The 20,762-nt window shown below is 39.4% G+C and overlaps 1 protein-coding gene across 1 annotated transcript in view; it reads left to right on the forward strand.

The window, feature by feature from the left end:
- Positions 1-20,762, forward strand: part of LOC122746658 (inhibitor of carbonic anhydrase-like) — a 95,069-nt gene that overhangs the window by 40,361 nt on the left and 33,946 nt on the right. The window contains 3 exon segments of the mRNA XM_043992455.1: positions 10,480-10,547; positions 14,376-14,560; positions 19,120-19,309. Coding sequence (XP_043848390.1) covers positions 10,480-10,547; positions 14,376-14,560; positions 19,120-19,309 — 443 coding nt within the window.

Genomic DNA, 20,762 nt, shown 5'->3' on the forward strand with positions numbered 1-20,762 from the left:
TTATATTTTTGTAAATATTCATCCATTTAATTTAGATTGTCAAATTTATTGCCATATAGTTGGGCAAAATAGCTCCTAATTATTGCTTTAATTTTCTCTTTATTGGTGATGAGTTCACCCTTTTCATTTTTGATGCTGGTAATTTGTTTTTCTTCTTTTTTTAAAATCAAATTAACCAAAAGTTTATCTATTTTATTGTTTTTTTCATAGAACCAGCTCTTAGTTTTATTTATTAACTCTATAGTTTTCTTACTTTCAATCTTATTAATCTCACCTTTAATTTTCAGAATTGCCAAATTGGTGTTTATTTGGTGATTTTTAATTTGTTCTTTTCTGGCTTTTTTAGTTGCATGCCCAATTTATTGATCTCCCCTTTTCCTATTTTATTCATATAGGCATTTAGAGATATGAAATTTCCCCTAAAAACTGCTTTGGCTGCATCCCATAAGTTTTGGTATGTTGTCTCATTGTTGTCATTCTCTTGGATGAAGTGACTGATTATTTCTGTGATTTGTCGTTTGACCCACTCATTCTTTAGGATGAGATTGAAGTGCAGGGGTGGGTTTAATTGATCAAATTGATTGTGAGGCATCCCAAAGAATTGCAAGACTCAATGACTCAGTTTCCCAAGTTTTATTATCAGACTGTAAGACCACAATGAAAATCATACAAGGAGAGAGGTGTCATTGAATAGGGAGAGGAAATGATTATATTTATAGTGAGAAAAAGTAGGTTATCTCCTTATTATCTTCATCTCCTTATGGGAGGCTCATGGGAGGTCTTATCCTAATTTAGAGTTCCTGGGGTCCTAAGACAACCCCTGAGGCAGGTACCTTTTTCCTTGGAGGTGTGTTTTTGGGGTTTACACATCTTAAAGTGAACCTAAAGACACATTTGGTCCTTTCTGAGCATGTTCATAAAGACATGTTTAAACTTGTCAGACCCAAAGGGTCTCTATGTTTATATCTTTTTACTTAAGATCTGGTTTTTAGGTGCCCTGTTATCTAGGAATATTAAAGGCTATTAATGGTTAATGGTCCCTCATTACTGTCTCTGTTGATAACCCTCTTGGTTAATGTAAGAACACAAACCTTAGTTTCTCTGTTAACCCTTGTGACATTTAAAATCTAATGTGTGTGGTCACCTTTTTCTGCCCCCAATGTGGGGAGGAAACTACCTAGGATTTACTTCTAAGTAGGAAGCTTCAGCAACAGTTTAGGTATTATGCATTTATTAAAGTATATTAGAGGTTAGTAGAGAACACGTGGAGTTCAGAAAATTGAGAAAGAAAGCCTTTCTACCCTAGAGTTCAGAATGAACTCCTTCTCCTTCCCTCAGCCACCAACCTAAGGTTCCAGAATGAAAGAGGCCAGAGCTAGGGAGCCAGCCTCCCTTCCTATTTCCTGTCTCCCACCCTGGAAGGGGCCATCTTTCAAGCTGATTGGTTGAGGGTGGTCTCATATCGATGTTTGTAGTCCACAGTCTCTGAGAACATTTCCTCTTGGGAGTCAGGCAGGTGTGGTTTTAATTTAATTGTCTTTAAGTAGGCTAATCAGCAAAGTCAATAGCTCTCAGTCAGTCTCACTTAATTCAATCAGTCTAATCTCCTCTGGTTGGGGCCTTTGGGTGTTGACAAAAAGTCTGTTATATCTTACACCCTTTTAGGTACTATTAATAAGGACTCAAGTCTCAGTTTATCTGTTAACCCCTTTTTGCCTCCTCCATCAAGATTATTTAGTTTCCAATTCATTTTTAGTCTATCTTTCCATGGCCCTTTATTACATATAATTCTTATTGCATCATGATCTGAAAAAGATGAATTTACTATTTCTCCCTTTCTGCATCTGATTATGAGGTTTTTATGCCCTAAAACATAGTCAATTTTTGTGTATGTGCCATGTACCACTGAGAAAAAGGTATCTTCCTTTCTATCCTTCTCCAGAGGTCTATCATATCTAACTTTTCTAAAATTCTATTCACCTCCTTAACGTCTTTCTTATTAATTTTGTTCTTAGATTTATCTACTTCTGAGAGGGGGAGGTTGAGGTCCCCCACTAGTATAATTTTGCTATCAGTTTCTTCCCATAACTCACTTAACTTCTTCTCTTATAATTTGGATATTATACCACTTTAGTATTGATATTACTTCATTGCCTATGGTACCTTTTAGCAAGATGTAGTTTCCTTCCTTATTTCTTTAAATTAGGCCAATTTTTGCTTTTGCTTTGTCTGAGATAAGGATTGCTACCCCTGCTGAAGTATAATATATTTTGTTCAGTCTTTTACCTTTACTACATGTGTATCTCTTTGCTCCAAATGTGTTTCTTGTAAACAACATATATAGGATTCTGGTTTTTAATCCACTCTGCTATCTGCTTCCATTTTATAGGAGAGTTCATCCAATCCACATTCACAATTATGATGACTAACTGTGTGTTTCCCTGCATCCTATTTTTCCCTTGTTTGTAATTTTCTCTTTCCTTTTCCCTTGTCCCTTCTCACTAGTGTTTTGTTTCTGGCGACCTCAGTCTACCCTCCCTTCTATCAGCCCCACCTCCTTTTGTCCTTTCCACTTTCTCCTCCTAGTTTTACCCTCCCTTCTATCAGCACCCCACCCTTTTCTTTCCCCTTTTACTTACTATAGGGAAAGACAGAATTCTATACCCAATTAAGTGTGTATGTTATTCCCTCTTTGAGCTAACTCAGATGAGAGTAAGGTCAGAACAATGCTCACCCCTCCCTTCTTTCCCTCTATTGTAATAGATATTTTGTGCCTCTTCACTTGATGTGATTTACCCCATTCTGACTCCCCTTTCTTCTCCTCTCAATATAATCCCTTTTGTTTCCCCTTAAGTTTTAAAAAAATAATAATATCACATCAGAATCCATTTATACCCACACCTTCTGTCTTTGTGTAGTTCCTCCTATCTTCCTTAATAAAGATACAGTTCTCAAGCTGTTGACTTTTTTTCATGACCCTCCTGCATCACTCTCATTTCTCTTTCCATTTTTTCCTCTACCTCTCTTATTTTATCTTCAAAGTTCGTTTTGAGTGCCTCTATGGCCTAAGACACATTCATATTTTTCTTGGAAGCTTTGGATGTAGGAGCCCTGATGTTGTTATCCTCTTCTGAGGGTGCACCTTGATCTTCCTTGTCACTAAAGAAGCTTTCTATGGTCCTCACCTTTCTCTGTCTGCTCATCTTGCCTGTCTTTTTTTTTTTTTTTGCCTGTCTTTTACTTGACTTTTAACTCCTTAAAGTGGGGCACTGTTTCCACGCTGCAATATCCCATGCTTCAGGGGTTCCTAGGTGGTATTATTTAAGGAGGGGCAGGTTCTTCACTCACCTGGCCTGTTCCCTAGTCTGTAGATAACCACAAGCCAACTTGTCAATTAACCAAACAGCAAAATTTTGCGTGCTGTTGTTGTGTAAGGGCTAAAATTCTAGCTATAATGTCTAAAATATCTGAGTGGTCACCAATAAATTATAAGCTTTAGCAAAAGTTAGACTTTTAAGCATTTATTAAGGAGAATAAGAATTTGGTAAAGAGAGAGAGAAAGGTCTAGATTCATCTATCTATTAAAGGGAAAGAGTATTTCTCACTCCACTCTCAACCAGAGTCCTGATGAAAGAGAGCGAGAGTGCCAGCCTCGCCCCCTCTTCCTCCCACAAGCAAACGTCATTTCCTGATGCCAAAGAGCCACATGTCTTGTCCTCAGACGCCTTCTCCTCATGGCAGAGCTTTGCCACAGTAAGTCTCCAGCAGGTGGCATCATTCCAATCATTACAGTCCCCCCTTTGTTTCTTCAAGAAGCACAGGGTGTTTCTTTGATGAAACAGTCAAAAAATAACAGAATATAATACCCTATGCTAACAAATAATATGTTAATAACAATATAGAAAAGGGATAGAGGAAAATTTTGTCCAGAGGGGCAATCCCTCATGAACCAGCACTTTGACACTGGCCTGCAGAGAGTACATGTTACAGATGGTGTATATAATAACAGAAAGAAAAAAGAAAAACAACAAAACAAAACTGTTCCTTCAAAGTCTTTGAAAGTCTTTTCTCAGATAACTCTTGGGATTTCCTATGGGTGTAGTAGTAGAATGGAAGTCTTTTCAGGGGATGATGTGTGGATGCTGGTAATCAGACAGAAAAATTTCCTACAAAATTGATCTTAACACAACTTTAAAATAGCTTTGTCAATAATCAAATCAAACAATGAGAGTTCTCAAAAACATGTCTAAGGGGGTGCAGCTAGGTGGCGCAGTGGGTAAAGCACTGGCCCTGGATTCAGGAGTACCTGAGTTCAAATCCAGCCTCAGACATTTCACACTTACTAGCTGTGTGACCCTGGGTAAGTCACTTAATCCCCATTGCCCCACAAAAAAAACAAAACCAAAATCAACCAACCAACCAAAAAAAAAATGTCTAAGGGGATTCAGAATCTTAGTTGTTATACATGAAACATATAATAAAAATTGAAACATTCTCTAAAACTTAATATTACTATAGTTCCCCCCCCCCCGCGGAGTGTAAATTGAGAAGACAATTGCTGCGATATTAATTTTAAAAAATAATTTTTATCTTTGTTTCATCACTTTTTGCACCATCTGCCTAATTATCCTCATGTCATTATGAGAAGTTTAAAAATCTAATATGATTGGTAACAGATGCCAAGGCCAAATTCAACACTGTATTTATCATGACACCTGAGATAATTATGAGGGTTACCATAAAAGAACAGAGGAATGATGGGATATGAGCATTCCCACACTTGAGTAATATATACCACCCATACAGTATGCCAGGCTTAAAATAGGTGGATGGGATATATGTCCATGCCATCGAACATATTGGAGGAAACTGAGTCAGACTTTAACTCACCAACACTGGCCACCCAAGACTGAGCACTAATCAGATGCATGGCATTGAGATGTCCATGGCATCAGGCATATAGGAGGGGGCATAGAAGCCAGATGTAGAATGAGATGGGTGGGGTGAAAACTTCCAGCCCTCTGTACAATATTGTGGGAAAAAATTAAACCAAGAGAAACCAACCTCAACATTTGTCAAAAGCCGTTCCCTCGGCCGTACCTTGACTTCATGCATGTCTCCCCTCATGTGGTAGTTCAATGTCTGCTCTTGCATGTATTCCTCTTGTGATCAGATGGCATCCTGGCCAAATGGCATCTGATAACTCAGAATGAAGGCAATTAATGTCTTAAATGATAAGCTCCCATAATCCTGGTCTCATATGGATTTAAAAATTGAGGATAGTAATGATCACAAAAAATGTGAATGTACCTTGACTCAATATAATATACAATTATGCAATAATTTCAAATAATACCTTTTTTTTCTAAGTATACAATTACTTTTGTGAAAAATAGGAACATATTTAAATACAAGTTAAAACACAACACAATCTTAAAGAAAACCTTTTTTTTGAAAAAAGAAAACTTTTACAAGTGTTCCCCTCTTTTTTTGAATATGCTTATCAAAAATAATACTTCTTGAATCAATTTACACTTGCCATGGAAACCAATTTGCCAGGGAAATGCTTTATAGAGTTCAATCAAATAATCAGTTGAGAGAAAAAAATAACAAAAACAAACAACTCAGAATATGGGAGCACAATACTCCCAGAATTAACATTGTATTATGAAGTCAAAACCATCTTGCATTGTTTCAAAATTAGATAGATGAATGAATAGGAGAAAATACACATGGAAGAATGAAAGACAATGAAATTCAAACTAGGGAAATCTAAATGAATATGAATGTAATATTAATAAGAGTATTATAAAATATAAATTTGATCACATGACTATAAAAAGCTTTTACAAATATTCTCCCCCTTTTTAAAGCTAAGTATAAAACACCATCTTAAAAGCACGAAAATCTCTATGAAAATAAACCCATACTGTTAATTTCACAATGTAGATGTAATAGCATAGAAATCCTATGTAACCTCTGAACTGACATTATTTCTCTGAGTGAATTTAGAACATTTTTGATTCCGATATCTAAAATCCCCAATACTCATATCAGTACCTTGCTGATTACTTCTACATTTCTGCAAAATATGTCTTCTTGAAATATGATTCTCATTTTTATTCAGCTTAAGTTTGTCTTCTTTAACCCCTCTATTTTCTCCTTTTATAATATAAATACTTTATAAGGTTACTAATTAAAGACAAAAGCAAGTTAACAAAATTATGAACAAAATGAGCATATCTGGGATTTAAAGGGTTTTCCAAGGTTGGTTTGAGAGAACCACAGCAGGTCAAGTCAGAATCATAGCCAGGCTGGGGAAGGGCTGAGGCTAACTGCTTCAGCAACTGAGTAGAAGCTGGTGGATTAGCTCTCGTGACCTCCTGGGCCGGAGGATCAAGGGGCTTGGCCATGGGAGGAGTAGGAGGTGGTGCCAGAGGAGGGGGAGGAGATGGGGTCCCAAGAGGAGGGGAGGGGACCACCTTTCCCACCTGGTGCACAGCCAAGGACTCAAACTCAGGCCTGATTTCTCCTTCCCCCTCTTCTAGGGGATTAAAGGCTTCTAGAGGCTGGGTTGTTGCCTCCAGGCATGCAAAATTAGAGCAACGATTAGTGTTAGAATTTGGAAAAGCTGCAGGAGTCAGAGGTATCTCTGACATGGTTGGGAGAGGCAGGAATATTTATATTCCCTTGTGTGAGCACCTTGCTGGCTCTTCTAACAAAAATAAAAATAGAAAACCCACAAAAACAAATCATTAACATGATCTTATCCCCCATTTGTCTGGTTAAACAAACTAAAATCAGGAACAGGGTACTTAGGGAGTTTAAAAGATCCATTTGAAAATTTAAAGCGAAAACAGCTGATACTTAGCAGTACTTTCCATCTGTAAGGGCTAAAATTCTAGCTATTCTGTCTAAAATATCTAATGAGTGGTCGCCAATAAATTATAAGCTTTAGCAAAAGTTAGACTTTTAAGCATTTATTAAGGAGAATAAGAATTTGGTAAAGAGAGAGAATGGCCTAGATTCATCTATCTATTAAAGGGAGAGAGCATTTCTCGCTCCACTCTTAACCAGAAGCCTGACGAAAGAGAGCGAGAGCACCAGCCTTGCCCCCTCTTCCTCCCACAAGAAAACGTCACTTCCTGATGCCAAAGAGCTTCATGTCTTGCCTTCAGATGCCTTCTCCTCATGGTGGAGCTTTTCTACAGTAAGTCCAGCAGGTGGCATCATTCCAATTATTACAGTTGTTAGCTCTAATGAGCCTGTACCCCTCTCCCACCTAGGCCACTCAAGCCTACTTCCTGGTTCCCAGCAGGAGTGAAAAACCCAAGTTCTGCCTCAGCACCAGCAGAGACCCATGTAATCTTCCCACCCCCACCCCCGTTGGCCCCGGGCCAACCACTCAGCCCTCTCACCAGACCATGAGCAGATAACACTGGCACTGCAGCTGATTCAGAGGTTCCAGGGATCTCTTTCCCTGGCTCAGCCTGCCTGGGACTGGATATGTGTCAGTGTGACTGTGAGGTTAGGCTCCACTCCTGCCCTGGAACAGCAGCTCCCTCCTGCCGACCTTCTAAGCTGTCTTTGGCTGGAAAATTATCTCACCCATTCTTTTGTGGGTTTTGCTGCTCCAAAAATTGTCCTATGGCATTATTTAGAGGTTTTTTGGAGTGATCATGTCATGAGTTCTGAGAACTTACTGCCGTCTTTCCTCTGCCATCTTGGCTCTGCCCTAGAAATCCTAATGATACAAATATCTTCTTCTCATGTAGGGATGCAGACATTTTAACTTTATTGAATAACATGTTTTCCATCTCCCCAATTCTGATTCTTAAAGAATTATTTTCCCCAGTCAGCTTTTGCACCTCCTTTTCCATTTGACTTATTGCATTTTTTAATGAGTTGTTTTCCTGTTAATTTTTATCCTTCTTTTCTCAAGCTATTGACTCTCTCTTGCATAACTCTCAATTCTTTTCCCAATTTTTCTTCTACCTCTCTTATTTGGTTTATGAAATTCTTTTTGAGCTCTTCCAAGGGGGCTTTTTGGTCTCTAAACCAATTCTTCTTCCCCTTTAAGGCTTCACATTTAGGAGTTTTATCATTGTTGTCTTTCTCTGAGTTTATGTTTTGATCCTCCTTGTCACCATAGTAACTGTCAGTGGTGAGGGTTCTTTTTTGTTTCTTATTCATATTTTCATTTATTTTAGTCTCTTTTGTACCTTTTAAGGGTGAGTTCTGCTCCTGGGGTATAGTGTACACTGTCTGGAGCTTCTTTTGATGGAGACCTGGGGCTGAGTCACCAGCCTTCTGCTCTGAGGCTTCAGCAGTGTTGGGGCTGGAGGCCCCACACCTGGCCTGCTGTGCTACTAGCTTTCTGAGCTCAGGAACCTCAGTTGCTCAGCTGCTAATCTTTGCTGTGACTAAGAACCTTTTGCTGGTTTGCCCAGATACCCTCTGCCCTGAGCTGTGCTCCCCTTTTATCCACATGAAACAGACCTTTCCTGAAGATATTCTAGGTTATCTTAAGTCAGAAGATTGTTTCACTCGAGTTTTTTTGAAGGTTTTGCAGCTCCAGAATCTATTGAGAGGCTTAATTTAATGTTGTTTCTGGGGGAAACTTGGGAGAGCTCAGGCAGCTTCCTGGTTTTGCTCCGCCATCTTGGCTCTGCCCAGTGTTGTTTTTGAGAGATAAATATTAAGCATTCTAGCCTTCGGCCTTTTAAATTAAGAACAGAAAGCATTTCTTCACAAAAAATGATGTGCCCTTATTGCAATAAGTAGAATAAATAATGAAAATAATTTCAGTTCCATGTGATGGTCATTTAAGAAATAGGGATGGGAGGATAGATGGAAAGGGCAAAATTCATGGAGAGATAGACACAGAGAGATTGAGACAAAGAAAATACAGGCTAGAGAGAACAAGAGAAGAGACAAAAAATAAGCACTCAGATATAGCCACACACAAAGGAATAATATCTTGGAATAACATCCTTACTTTTCGGCTTTTAGAATATTATTCCTTAACTCAAAGAATTAAAAAACACCAAAACAGAACTAACACTAAAACTAGAAAGAATATAATTTAATTTTATTTGACTAATCAGGATCTCCCACTGTTTTGGGGGTCATGTTTTTGAATTTTGGCTACCATGTTGTAGATGTGCAAAGATATCTTTGAATAAATATTTCAAATGAACACAATGGCAGAAAACAGCTCCTAATGTAATTTTCATTTGTCAGAAGAAAAAAATTTAACACTGTCTCAAGATCATTTTTAAGGGGACCAAGAATATAATAATAGAGGAAGGGATGATGTCATCTCATCTCTCATAGAGCTATTGTACAAGAACAGCAATCTTGATGGATATTTCAAAGAATTAGGTTATCTATTTTTCTCTCAACCTCTATCACAATGTATAAACCAGTCAGACAATATGCCTTTAGCCTCCCAGTTAACATCACTTATATTAACTTATGTAAACAGAATTTAAGAGGAATAGAGAGGCTGGACTGCATTTGGGAAATTGTGTAGCCTTTTTGATAACCTCCCTCCTCCCACCCCCCAAAAAAACCCGTATTGAAATAAAATCACACATTTTTATAGTATCAGAGCTCTTCCCTGGGGATACTTTATGAAAATGAATCATGTAATTCTATCATGTCTGGGGAATCAAAATTATAGATCATCCAAAGGGCAATGGAGAAAAAAACAATAAGCTAAAGCATATTATGAATGATGAATGGCATACAGGAAGAGACATAAAAGATATCATCCAGAAGGCATATGGATAGAAAAGAAGGTGGACTAGTCAATTACAAGAGTGAAAGATAATTGATGTCATTGGTTGCCCATGTGATGTTAAGAAATCAAAAAGAAGGTCTTCAGCTGGTTGGACAGAGTCCCTGTGAAGAATTTATAGAAGGACCATGGACAGGTGTTGCACAGGATAAAAACCCTTATGCTTAAGTTGCTCTCTACAATGTTGGAAAGAGCACTTATAGTGAATAATATCACACATACACTGAATTACTGAAGTGTGTCTTTAGGAATAAATTTTCAAAATTTTTTAAGGACTTCAATATTAAAAACCAAATATAAACCCCAAGGTTTCATTTAAGTAAAAGTTTCTGACAGTGCGAAACCTTTAGAAATATTTTCTTAAATCAAAAACTTAATGGAAACGTTTCCTTTTTTACTCTTTATTTTTGGTGACAGTCATGGATTATAAGTTTTTTCTTATTGCTAGGAAGATGAAAAGCATTATATATGTAAAATAGTTCCCGTAACTGAAGGATCTGAGACCCTAAAATGAATTGCCTTCAAGGAAGGAAAATAAATAACACTTCATCCTAACTTTGATTTTGTTTCTTTCTTTTACCTGATCCTCTCCTCTCTTCCCCTCACCTTCCTTCCCTTCCCATCCCCCTTTTCTTCCCCTCTCCTCTCCTCTCCTCTCCTTTCTTCTTTTTCTGTAGGTGTCTGGCTGAACACAAAGGAGATATTGCCTTTGTGAAACACAGCACTGTCCTGGATAATACAGATGGTATGTCATTGACTATGTTTTATCTGCCCTAGAATCATGTTATTTAGGGTATACTCACCTCTGTGGAAGTCAATTAAGTATAAGAGAAAATTTCATGAACTCTTCATCTCTATGGTTCTAGGCACCAACATTTTTCCTGAAAAAGACTAATAATAGGATAAAAAGTACAAAACATGATGCTTTTTTTTTTTTTGGTGAGGCAATTGGGGTTAAGTGACTTACTTGCCCAGGGTCACACAGCTAGTAAGTGTTAAGTGTCTGAGGCTGGATTTGAACTCAGTTCCTCCTGAATTCAGGGATGGTGCTCTATCCGCTGAGCCACCTAGCTGCCCCTCAACATGATGCATTTTTATTATTACCTTGATAAAGACCTAGATGATAGGTTTAACAAATTTATAGATCTGATTTACAGATCAACAAATTTACAGATTAAGCTGAGAGGGAAAGCTATCACACTTAGATTAAAGAGTCAGGATCCAAAAATGTCTTTGAAGAGCTAGGGCATTGGGCCAAATCTAAAAATATGAAATTCATTAGGGACAAATGTAAAGTCTTACCTTTAGTTCAAAAGGACAACTTTACAAATACAGGACTGGGGAAAGAGACACTGTGAGACAATAGTTGTTCTGAAAAGGAACTCAGGTTTTAGTTGACTTCCAGGTCAATATGAATCAATAGTGTGATACTGCAGCCAAAAAATCTAATTCGTGCTTTGGCTGCATTGAGAGTGGCACAGTTTCCAGAAGTGAGAAGGTGATAGCCCCTCTGTATTCTGCCCTTATCAGACTATATCTGGAGTATCTTGTAAGATTCTGGGCAACACAATTGAAGAAAGACATTGATAAACATCAGGAGAGTTTCTAGAGATCAACCAAGATAGTCAAACCAAGTCAAGTCTAGTCAACAAATATTTATTAAGTGCCTAATATGTGATAGGCAATGTGTTAAGCATTGGAATACACAGAAAGGTACAAAAAACCCAATTCCAAACTCATGGTCCTTGATCTCAAGGAGCTCATGTTATAATAGGGGAAACACCATACAAATAAGATACATTTGAGATAAATTGCAGGTAATTTCAGAGGGACTTGGGTCCATTTCCTATTTGGATCAAAGTGGTTATTTTCAGCCTGGAAAAGAGGAGACTCAGGGAAAACATGATAGCTGTCTTCAAGAACTTTTAGGGAGCACTGGCCCTGGAGTCAGGAGTACCTGAGTTCAAATCCGGCCTCAGACACATAACACTTACTAGCTGTGTGACCCTGGGCAAGTCACTTAACCCAGATTGCCTCACTAAAAACAAAAAACAAAAAAACAAAACAAAACAAAACAAAAAAGAACTTTTAGGACTCTTGTGTGGAAGGGGAAATGGATGAACTTGTTCTACTTGACTCCAAACCCTATAGGAACAACGGGTAGAAAATGCAAGTAGGTCAATTTAGGATTGATATAAGGAAGAAGTTCCTAACAATTAGAGCTGTCCAAAAGTGGAATGTTATACTTTGAGAGATGGTGGATTCTCTCTCCTTGGAGGTCTTCCAGTAGGAACTACATGTGTCACATATGTGATAGGACAAATTTCTCTGAGATATGTGTTAGATTGTGGTTTGGTCTACCAACTATCAAATTTTGTGATTTCATGAGGCTCTACGTGAAGCACCTACAGTTCTATTCTTTCAGCATTTACTAAATACCTACTATATGCAGAGCACTTTCCTAGGTGCTGAGGATTATAGTGCGGTATAGTGAAAAAGGGACCAGAGACAGAGGATTTTGGTTCAAATCCTGGCTCTGCTACTTTCTTATATACTTATACTTTATACTTACATGACTTTAAGCAAATGACTTCATTTCTCATTTATAAAGACAATTGGTTGCACCAGATCATCTTTAAAACCATTTTGAGTTCTAATACTATGATTCTGACATATGAAGTTTAGATAAGAAATCATCCCTGCTTTCATATATGTTAAAAACATATTTGAGCCTGGCATGGTGGTGCATACCTGTAATCTTAGCTACCAGAGAGGTTGAAAATGGTTGATATTTTGGGCTTGAGGGTTCTTAACAGAGATAGGTTATGTACACTGGGTGTTCCTGCTAGGTTGGCATCAATATGGTAAACCTGTGGGAGTGGGAGCCATGCAATTGTCTAAGGAGGGGCAAACTAGCTCAGGTAGGAAACAGAACAGGCCAAAACTTCTGTGCTGATTAGAAGTGTGATTGGGCCCATAAGTAGCCCATATACTTCCAGGCTGGTAAAAATAGGGAGATGCTGTCTTAAAGATAGACAGACAGAAAGATGATAGATAGATAGATAGATAGATAGATAGATAGACAGATAGATGGAAACAAATACTTACTAAGTGCCTCCTATGTGCCAGACATTCATATAAGTGCCTTAAAAATATCTCATTTAATCCTCACAACCCTGTGAGGTAGTTTCTATTATTTCTCATTTTACAGATGAGGAAACTTGGGCAGGAAAAGGTTAAGTTATTTGCCCAGGGTTACATAGCCAGTAAATATATAAGGCTAGATTTGAACTCAAGTCTTCTTGTCTCCAGGCTCAGGGATTCATCCACTATGCCACCTAGTAGTCTCTAGGGACATACATGCAAAGTATTGTGAAAGTGAGAATTAACATAATCATTAGCACTACTACTCTATTCATGGGGCAGCTAGGTGGCACAGTGAATAGAGCACCAGCCCTGGATTCAGGAGGACCTGAGTTCAAATCTGGCCTCAAACACTTGATACATACTAGCTGTGTGACCCTGGGCAAGTCCCTTAACCCCAATTGCCTCACCATAAAAAGAAAATAACTATTCTATTCATTCACCCACATAGAATCATAGGATAATAGGTTTAGAGCTTAAACAGCCCTTAAAGGCCTCTTCATTTTAAAGATGAGGAAACTGAGGCCCAAAGAGATTAAGTGACTTGCCTGGAATCACATAGCTAGTAAGCATCTAGAGCAGGATTTGAATTCAGGTCGTCAGGACTCCAAGTCCAGCTCTCAATCCACTATGCCACCTTGACTCTCAAACACAGAATCCCAGCATTGGAAGGGACTAAGAGACCATCCAATCCAACCCATATCTGAACAAGCATCCTTTATACACCACCAAACAAATTACCACCCAGCATCTACTGGCGGACCTCAGCAATGAAAAATTCTCCACCTTCTAATTGTTAGGAAGCTCTTCTTGATATAAAGACTGAACTGACCTTCCTGCAATTTCTATATGTTTTTCCTAGTGCTGCTCTCTGAGGTTAAGCAGAACAACTATACACAATTCCTCTTCCACATGGGGTCCTGGAAAGGACCTGAAGACAACCATCAGTCCCTCCAAGCCCTCTCTTCTTCTACAGAACAGTCTAGTTTTACTTTCTTCTTTTCACTGTCCAGTGAGTCAGTGACCTATAGACACCATTCAAACCTTGCCTAATGGCCCCTTACTACAGAAGGCACCAGGGATTTCTGCAGTTAAGCCAGGGCAAACTTGCATCCTAACTCAGAAGAGCAGAGGAGCTTTGGGTGGGAACAATTGTATTGGGGTGGTTAGGGATGGGGGAGGATAGAAGGGCAAGGGTCGTAGCATATTAGAAGAAAGAAGGAAAAGAATGGGTGGACAATAGGGAGGAGAGCCCATGGCAGCTCTCAGTCTGTGACTTGTGACCTACACATGGCACAAATAGATGGATTTTCATGACCCAACAGGTTCCATGCATGGGTATTGATTATCACTCATGCCATCCCTATAGGATACTCCCTGGATAGAGAAGAAGAGGTTTTGCTAATAGTGAACTCCATTCTCTCTACAGGCCAGAACCAAGAGAACTGGGCCCAACACCTGAAGAGTGAGGACTTTGAGCTTTTGTGCCTGAATGGTGAACGGAAGCCTGTGACAGAGGCCAAATATTGCCATCTGGCTCAGGCCCCAAATCATGCCGTGGTCTCACGGCCAGATAAGGCAGCGTTTGTGCGCCTTGTGCTGGTGAACCAACAGGTGTGTGGAATTTAGGGTGTCAACAATAATTGCAATACTATTTATATTGTACTTTAGAGTTTGCAAAACACTTTACAAATATTATCTTGTTTTATCCTTACAACTCCGGAAGGTAGGTGCTTTTATTGTTCCGATTTATTCCCATTTTATTTTTAAATTTTATTTATGATTTATTATTTTATTATTCCCATTTTTCAGATGAGGAAACTGAGGCAGAGATTTAAGTGACTTGCTCAGGGTCACATTGCCAAGCTAGATTTGAACCTCAGGTCTTTCTAACTCCAAGTTCACTTGTTTATCCACTATCTACTACTACATACATAGCTTCCTATATAATAATAGCTCACATTTATATAGTGCTTTAATGCATACAGTGCACTTTACAAATATTATTTGATCTTATCTTCACAACAATCATAGGAGGTAGGTGCTATTATTATCCCCATTTTAAAGATGAGGAAATTGAGGCAAACAGGGGTTAAGTGACTTGCCCAGGGTCACACAGCTAGTTAAGTTTCAGAGACCAGATTTGAATTCAGGTCTTCCTGACTCCATGCGCAGTGCTCCATCCTACTGCACCACCTGGATGCTTATATTCAGGTTCAGTTAAATTCAACAAATATTTATCAGGTACCTTCTGTATGACAGGCATTGCGCCCATTCCTAGGGATAAAAGGATTTCAACACTTTCAAGGTGTTTCCATTCTGTTTGGGGGAAGGGATACAACATGCACACAAATGAGTAAAAGGTACTTTGAGGAGGGACAGAGTAGTAATCAGTGTTTGGGAGGGTTTGGTGGCACTGGTCAGGGGCAGGGAGGGGAGGTGAGCCCTGAAGGAAGATAGAGTCACAAAGGCAGAGTTAAGAAGGGCATACATTCTAAGCATAAGGAATAGCTTCAGTCAATGCAGTGAGGAGGAAGATGAAATGTTCAGTTTGGGGAACTGGAATCTGATTTGGATGAAATGAAGAGTCTGTAAAGTAGAAAATAGTGAAACAAGACCAGAAAGGCATATTAGTTGGAATGAGGTTGTAGAGGCCTTAATGCCAGGCAGAGGCATCTGTATTTTATTGTTGGGAATATAGGGAGCAACTAAAGGTGTTTGAGAAAAATGACACAGTCATCCTCTAGCTTAGGAAAACCATTCTGAGGGCCAGCTAGGTGGCGCAGTGGATAAAGCACCAGCCCTGGATTCAGGAGGACCTGAGTTCAAATCCAGCCTCAGACACTTGACACTTACTAGCTGTGTGACCCTGGGCAAGTCACTTAACCCTCATTGCACCACAAAAACAAACAAACAAGCAAATAAATGAAAGAAAGAAAGAAAGAAAGAAAGAAAGAAAGAAAGAAAGAAAGAAAGAAAGAAAGAAAGAAAGAAAGAAAGGAAAACCATTTTGGCAGCTGTATAGAGGATGAATTGGAGAGGGGAGAGACTTGAAACAAGGAGGTTATTACAATAGTTCAGGTTAGAGGTGGGTTATGGGGTCTGGAACTAGAGTGATAGCTATGTTAGCAGAGAAAAGGGGGTAAACGTGAGAAATGTTTAAAAAGTACAATGGAGGGGCAGCTAGGTGGCGCAGTGGATAAAGCACCGGCCCTGGATTCAGGAGTACCTGAGTTCAAATCCGGCCTCAGACACTTGGCACTTACTAGCTGTGTGACCCTGGGCAAGTCACTTAACCCCCATTGCCCCACAAAAAAAAGTACAATGGAGAGAGCTTAACAACTGGTCAGATATGGGATGGAGGGGCAGTGAATGAGAAGGAAGAACCAAAGATGATTCTAAAGTTAAAGACATGATGGGCAGCTAAGTGGGGCAGTGGATAGAACATGGGCCCTTGAGTCAGGAGGACCTGAGTTCAAATCCAGCCTCAGACACTTGGCACTTACTAGCTGTGTGACCCTGGGCAAGTCACTTAACCCCCATTGCCCCGCAAAAAAAAAAGTACAATGGAGAGAGCTTAACAACTGGTCAGATATGGGATGGAGGGGCAGTGAATGAGAAGGAAGAACCAAAGATGATTCTAAAGTTAAAGACATGATGGGCAGCTGAGTGGGGCAGTGGATAGAACATGGGCCCTGGAGTCAGGAGGACCTGAGTTCAAATCCGGCCTCAGACACTTACTAGCTGTGTGACTCTAGGCAAGTCACCTAATCCCAATCGCTTCAAAAAGAGTTAAAGTTAAAGACATGGAGAAAGGCGGCAGTGCTTTTGACAAGAACAGGATACTTTGGAGGATGGTGAGGTTTATGAAGGGAAATGATGAGTTCCATTTTGGACATTTTGAGTTTGTATTAGATGGAAAATCAATATCAAACAACTGCTAATGCAAATCTGGAGTTTAGGAATAAGAATAACATGGAAGATATAGATTTTGAAGCCATCTGCATAGAAATAAGCCCCTAGAGCAGATGAGATAACCAAGAGAAATGTTTGAGCCAACAAAAGTTATGGAAAAGAAATAGATGTAGCAATGAGGAGAGATCAGTGTCACAGAAGGCAAGGAAAGGGAGAGTAATTAGAAGAAGGGAATCCTCAACAATGCCAAGTGCTTCAGAGAAATCACATATTAAAGGAAAGCAGTATGTTGTGCCACAAGTGGAATTGATAGACCATTCCAAAATGGAAGCCAAGAATAGGTCTCCAATTCCAGTCTGAGAGGTCTAGGGGCCTGGAACCCTCATGTTACTGAGGTCTAAGGTGATGGACAGGGAATGGGTGCCCGGGGAAGATGCTGATGTGAGCAATGCTTTCTTTCTCTTCAGCAGCCACACCTATTCTAAAATATATATGTACGTATACACACAGTCATTACATCACCTTCCTTTCCTAGCATTTCCCTATCCTCTCCTGCCCAGCAAGACCTCCCATGTAACAAAGAACAAAAAGGAGAGAAAAGCAGTTGAGCAAAACCAATCTGCACAACAACTGAGTCTGACTATTTATTCTATACCACATCCAGTCCCCTACCTCAGCACAGGAAGGAGGGAGATACATTCCTTTGTTTCCTGGTTTGTACAGGGTCAAACTTCTTACAGTCTCCACCTTTTATATGAATGAGATTGGAATAAATTAACAGGTCATAATCCCAATCACATAGACTTCTCCTTACTTAAACCTCAAAGTAAAGACTGAAGTGGACAATTAATGCTACTGCAATGTCACAAGTCTCTAAGTAGATGTAGAGAAAAGATACTCTCTGACTAAGTAAGTTAAAGCAGAGAGGCATTGAATATTCATCATTCTCTTTGCTTGAGCTACTTGAAAGACTGGAAAATTCACTCATGTGCTCCCTCTGACCAATAGGTCTTTTCCCAGTAGAAATGAGGGCAATGGGCCTATCTTTTGGTAGAGGTTGTGATAGAGGTTGGTTAATCTTTCTGATTGTTTTGCTAGCATGGAAAAGCTATGACCCCTGTACTCAGAGATCTTTCTTTCCTTCCTTCCTTCCTTCTTTCTTTCTTTTTTTGTGGGGCAATGAGGGTTAAGCTTGCCCAGGGACACACAGCTAGTAAAGTGACTAGTGTCTGAAGGCAGATTTGAACTCAGGTCCTCCTGAATCCAGGACCGGTGCTTTATCCACTGTGCTACCTCACTGACCCCTCAGAGATCTTTCATTCCTTAAACTACTAATACTACCACTGTATTGCTACTACTACCACCACCACCACTACTACTGCAACTATGAAGAATTCAAGGATGGCTTTTATACCTCAATAGTAAATCAATCAGTCTGCCTATTAATTATTCAATAAGTTTTAATTAATTTTTTAGGTACTATGCTAGGCACTGAGGACACAAATATGAAAAATAAAACAGTTCTTGACTTCAAGGAGCTTGCTTTTCTGGGGGGGCACATATAAAATATATAAAGCATAACTATAGGGTTAATAAATACAAATGTATACAAAGTCTTTAAATGCAAGGTTGTTTGAGTGGGTACACACCAGCAGTTGAGGGTTAGGAAAGGCTAAGTGCAGAAGAAAGTACTAAGTTATATCTTAAAATAGAAGAGGGATATTATAAGGCAGAACTAAGGAGGAAGTATATTCTAGGCATGTGGGACAATTTACATGAGATGAATTGAGGATCATTCTAAAAATCCTCTCTGCACCAAATAAATCTTCCCCATTGATGATGCCCCAGCCATATTGTACCTGTCAGTCCCTTTGGATGAAGGTATTTTGTCTCTTGGAGGGCCTTGTTAAATTGCCTCTGGGTGGGGAAATATTAATTTAACAGGTGGATTGGCTGTCAAAGACAGGATGAAGATAAAGGACAGATAAGTTCTAATGGAAAGATGTTGCTAACTAAAATTACAAAAAATTAAGGCAGGCAGGTCTGACTGGGTAGAGTACCTATAAGTAAGAGACATTACATGAGAGCCCAGCACACCTGAGAGTGGGGGAGGGGCACTTGAAATTGACCAGGTAAGGGTGAAGCAGAAAAAAGGCTATGATGAAGTGAAGGGAGATAAGATAAACTTCACTGACTTGGAAGTTTCCCCCAAGGCTAGTTCGATGGGTCCTCACCATATGTCTGCCCATTTAATACAGGATCTCTTTGGGACCAATGGGACAGAATGGCAGATGTTTCAGATGTTCCAATCCAGAACCAAAGACCTCCTGTTTACAGAAAACACTGAATGCTTGTCGGATGTTTCAGACAAAAGAACCTATGAAAAATATTTAGGACCAGAGCATATCAAGGTCATTGAGTCTCTGAGAAAATGCTCAGATTCCTCAGGTAAGTAGAATTTCCTCAAGGGGGAAATCAGAAATATACAAATGGATCCTGAAGGAGCACAGATGTCATTCAGTAAAATAAATGTGTTTTGAGGATTTACTTTGAGCCCAACAGTATAGTATGTGTGGTGTAGACAAAATGATGGAAATTTACATAAATACCTACTTGGGAAATAGCTGATAATGACTGGGATTTCCAAGCTCTTCTCATGCCCTTTGCTTATTCTTCAGTTTGTTACTGAGCCCCTGCTTCTCAGTCCCCCTAGAGTTGTCCTTTAGTTTGATTTATACCGGCAGAACTGCTGTAGAGGAAGAGGAGAATAAGAAAGAGAAGTGGGTTACAACTCCCCAACTCTAAGGATGTGCTTCTTATTCCCCATTCCCCTTAGAAATTCCTAGATCCACATCACTGGCCTTGTTGGCAGCTCATCCCCACACTTAACCTCATACCCCAATGCTGATGATTAATTCTGTTCTTTATCCAAGACCTCTAAACTTCCAGATCCTATGAGAAAATGATAAGAAGTCTGAAATGCAAATTTGAGAGAGCATTTCCTTTTTTTTTTTTTTTTTTTTTTTTTTTTAGTGAGGCAATTGGGGTTAAGCGACTTGCCCAGGGTCACACAGCTAGTAAGTGTTAAGTGTCTGAGGCCGGATTTGAATTCAGGTCCTCCTGAATCCAGGGCCGGTGCTCTATCCACTGCGCCACTTAGCTGCCCCGAGAGCATTTCCTATGAAATGTAAATAACTGATTTTAGAACATGATGCAAAGAGCTTCATTATTGCTTCTGTAGGATTGTTTCCCTGATAAAGAAGTGAAAAAAGAGGGGAAGAACTTAAGTTAGAGCCTTTATCTTCAATTTCTGTCCCTATTACTACCACCAAAAGGAAAAAAATAACCCTTAGAAAACTTCAAAAGGGTTATGTGTTTATGTGTTATCAATAGTGAGATCTGGAAAAAGAGAAACCTTGATTCAGAAGCACCAAGTGTTGACAATTGAAGGGAAAGCAGGTAAACCAATTTGGGGGGCCCTCAGAAGAAAGGATGTGTTAGCTCATAAGTATTCCCTGTTTTAATTGGGTGGGAGTTGGGTGGGAGGGTATCCTGATTTTTCTCTCGATATGAGATACTTATATCTATAATTCCATATTCGTGAAACACACACACATACACACACACACACACACCCATACCAGGCCTCAAGCTCTCACTCAACTAGAGCCACTATCCCAAGCTATAAAAGCCAATACCAGTGACATGGAGCTAGAAGAATCTTAGTAAAACTTCCCAACAAGAGAGGCACAGGGGAGAAGGGAGAGTCTCAGATCCCACAGGAGGAGGAAAGTGTTCTTGGTATTCTAATTTGGAGCTCAAATTGTATCTTTCTTTAGAACCAATGTTTCATAGTTCATACAATAGGAATGCAGGTCCAGAGCACTGAAGGTGATGCAGG

The sequence above is a fragment of the Dromiciops gliroides genome, chromosome 3 (assembly GCF_019393635.1).
Source record: "Dromiciops gliroides isolate mDroGli1 chromosome 3, mDroGli1.pri, whole genome shotgun sequence".
NCBI lineage: Eukaryota > Metazoa > Chordata > Mammalia > Microbiotheria > Microbiotheriidae > Dromiciops > Dromiciops gliroides.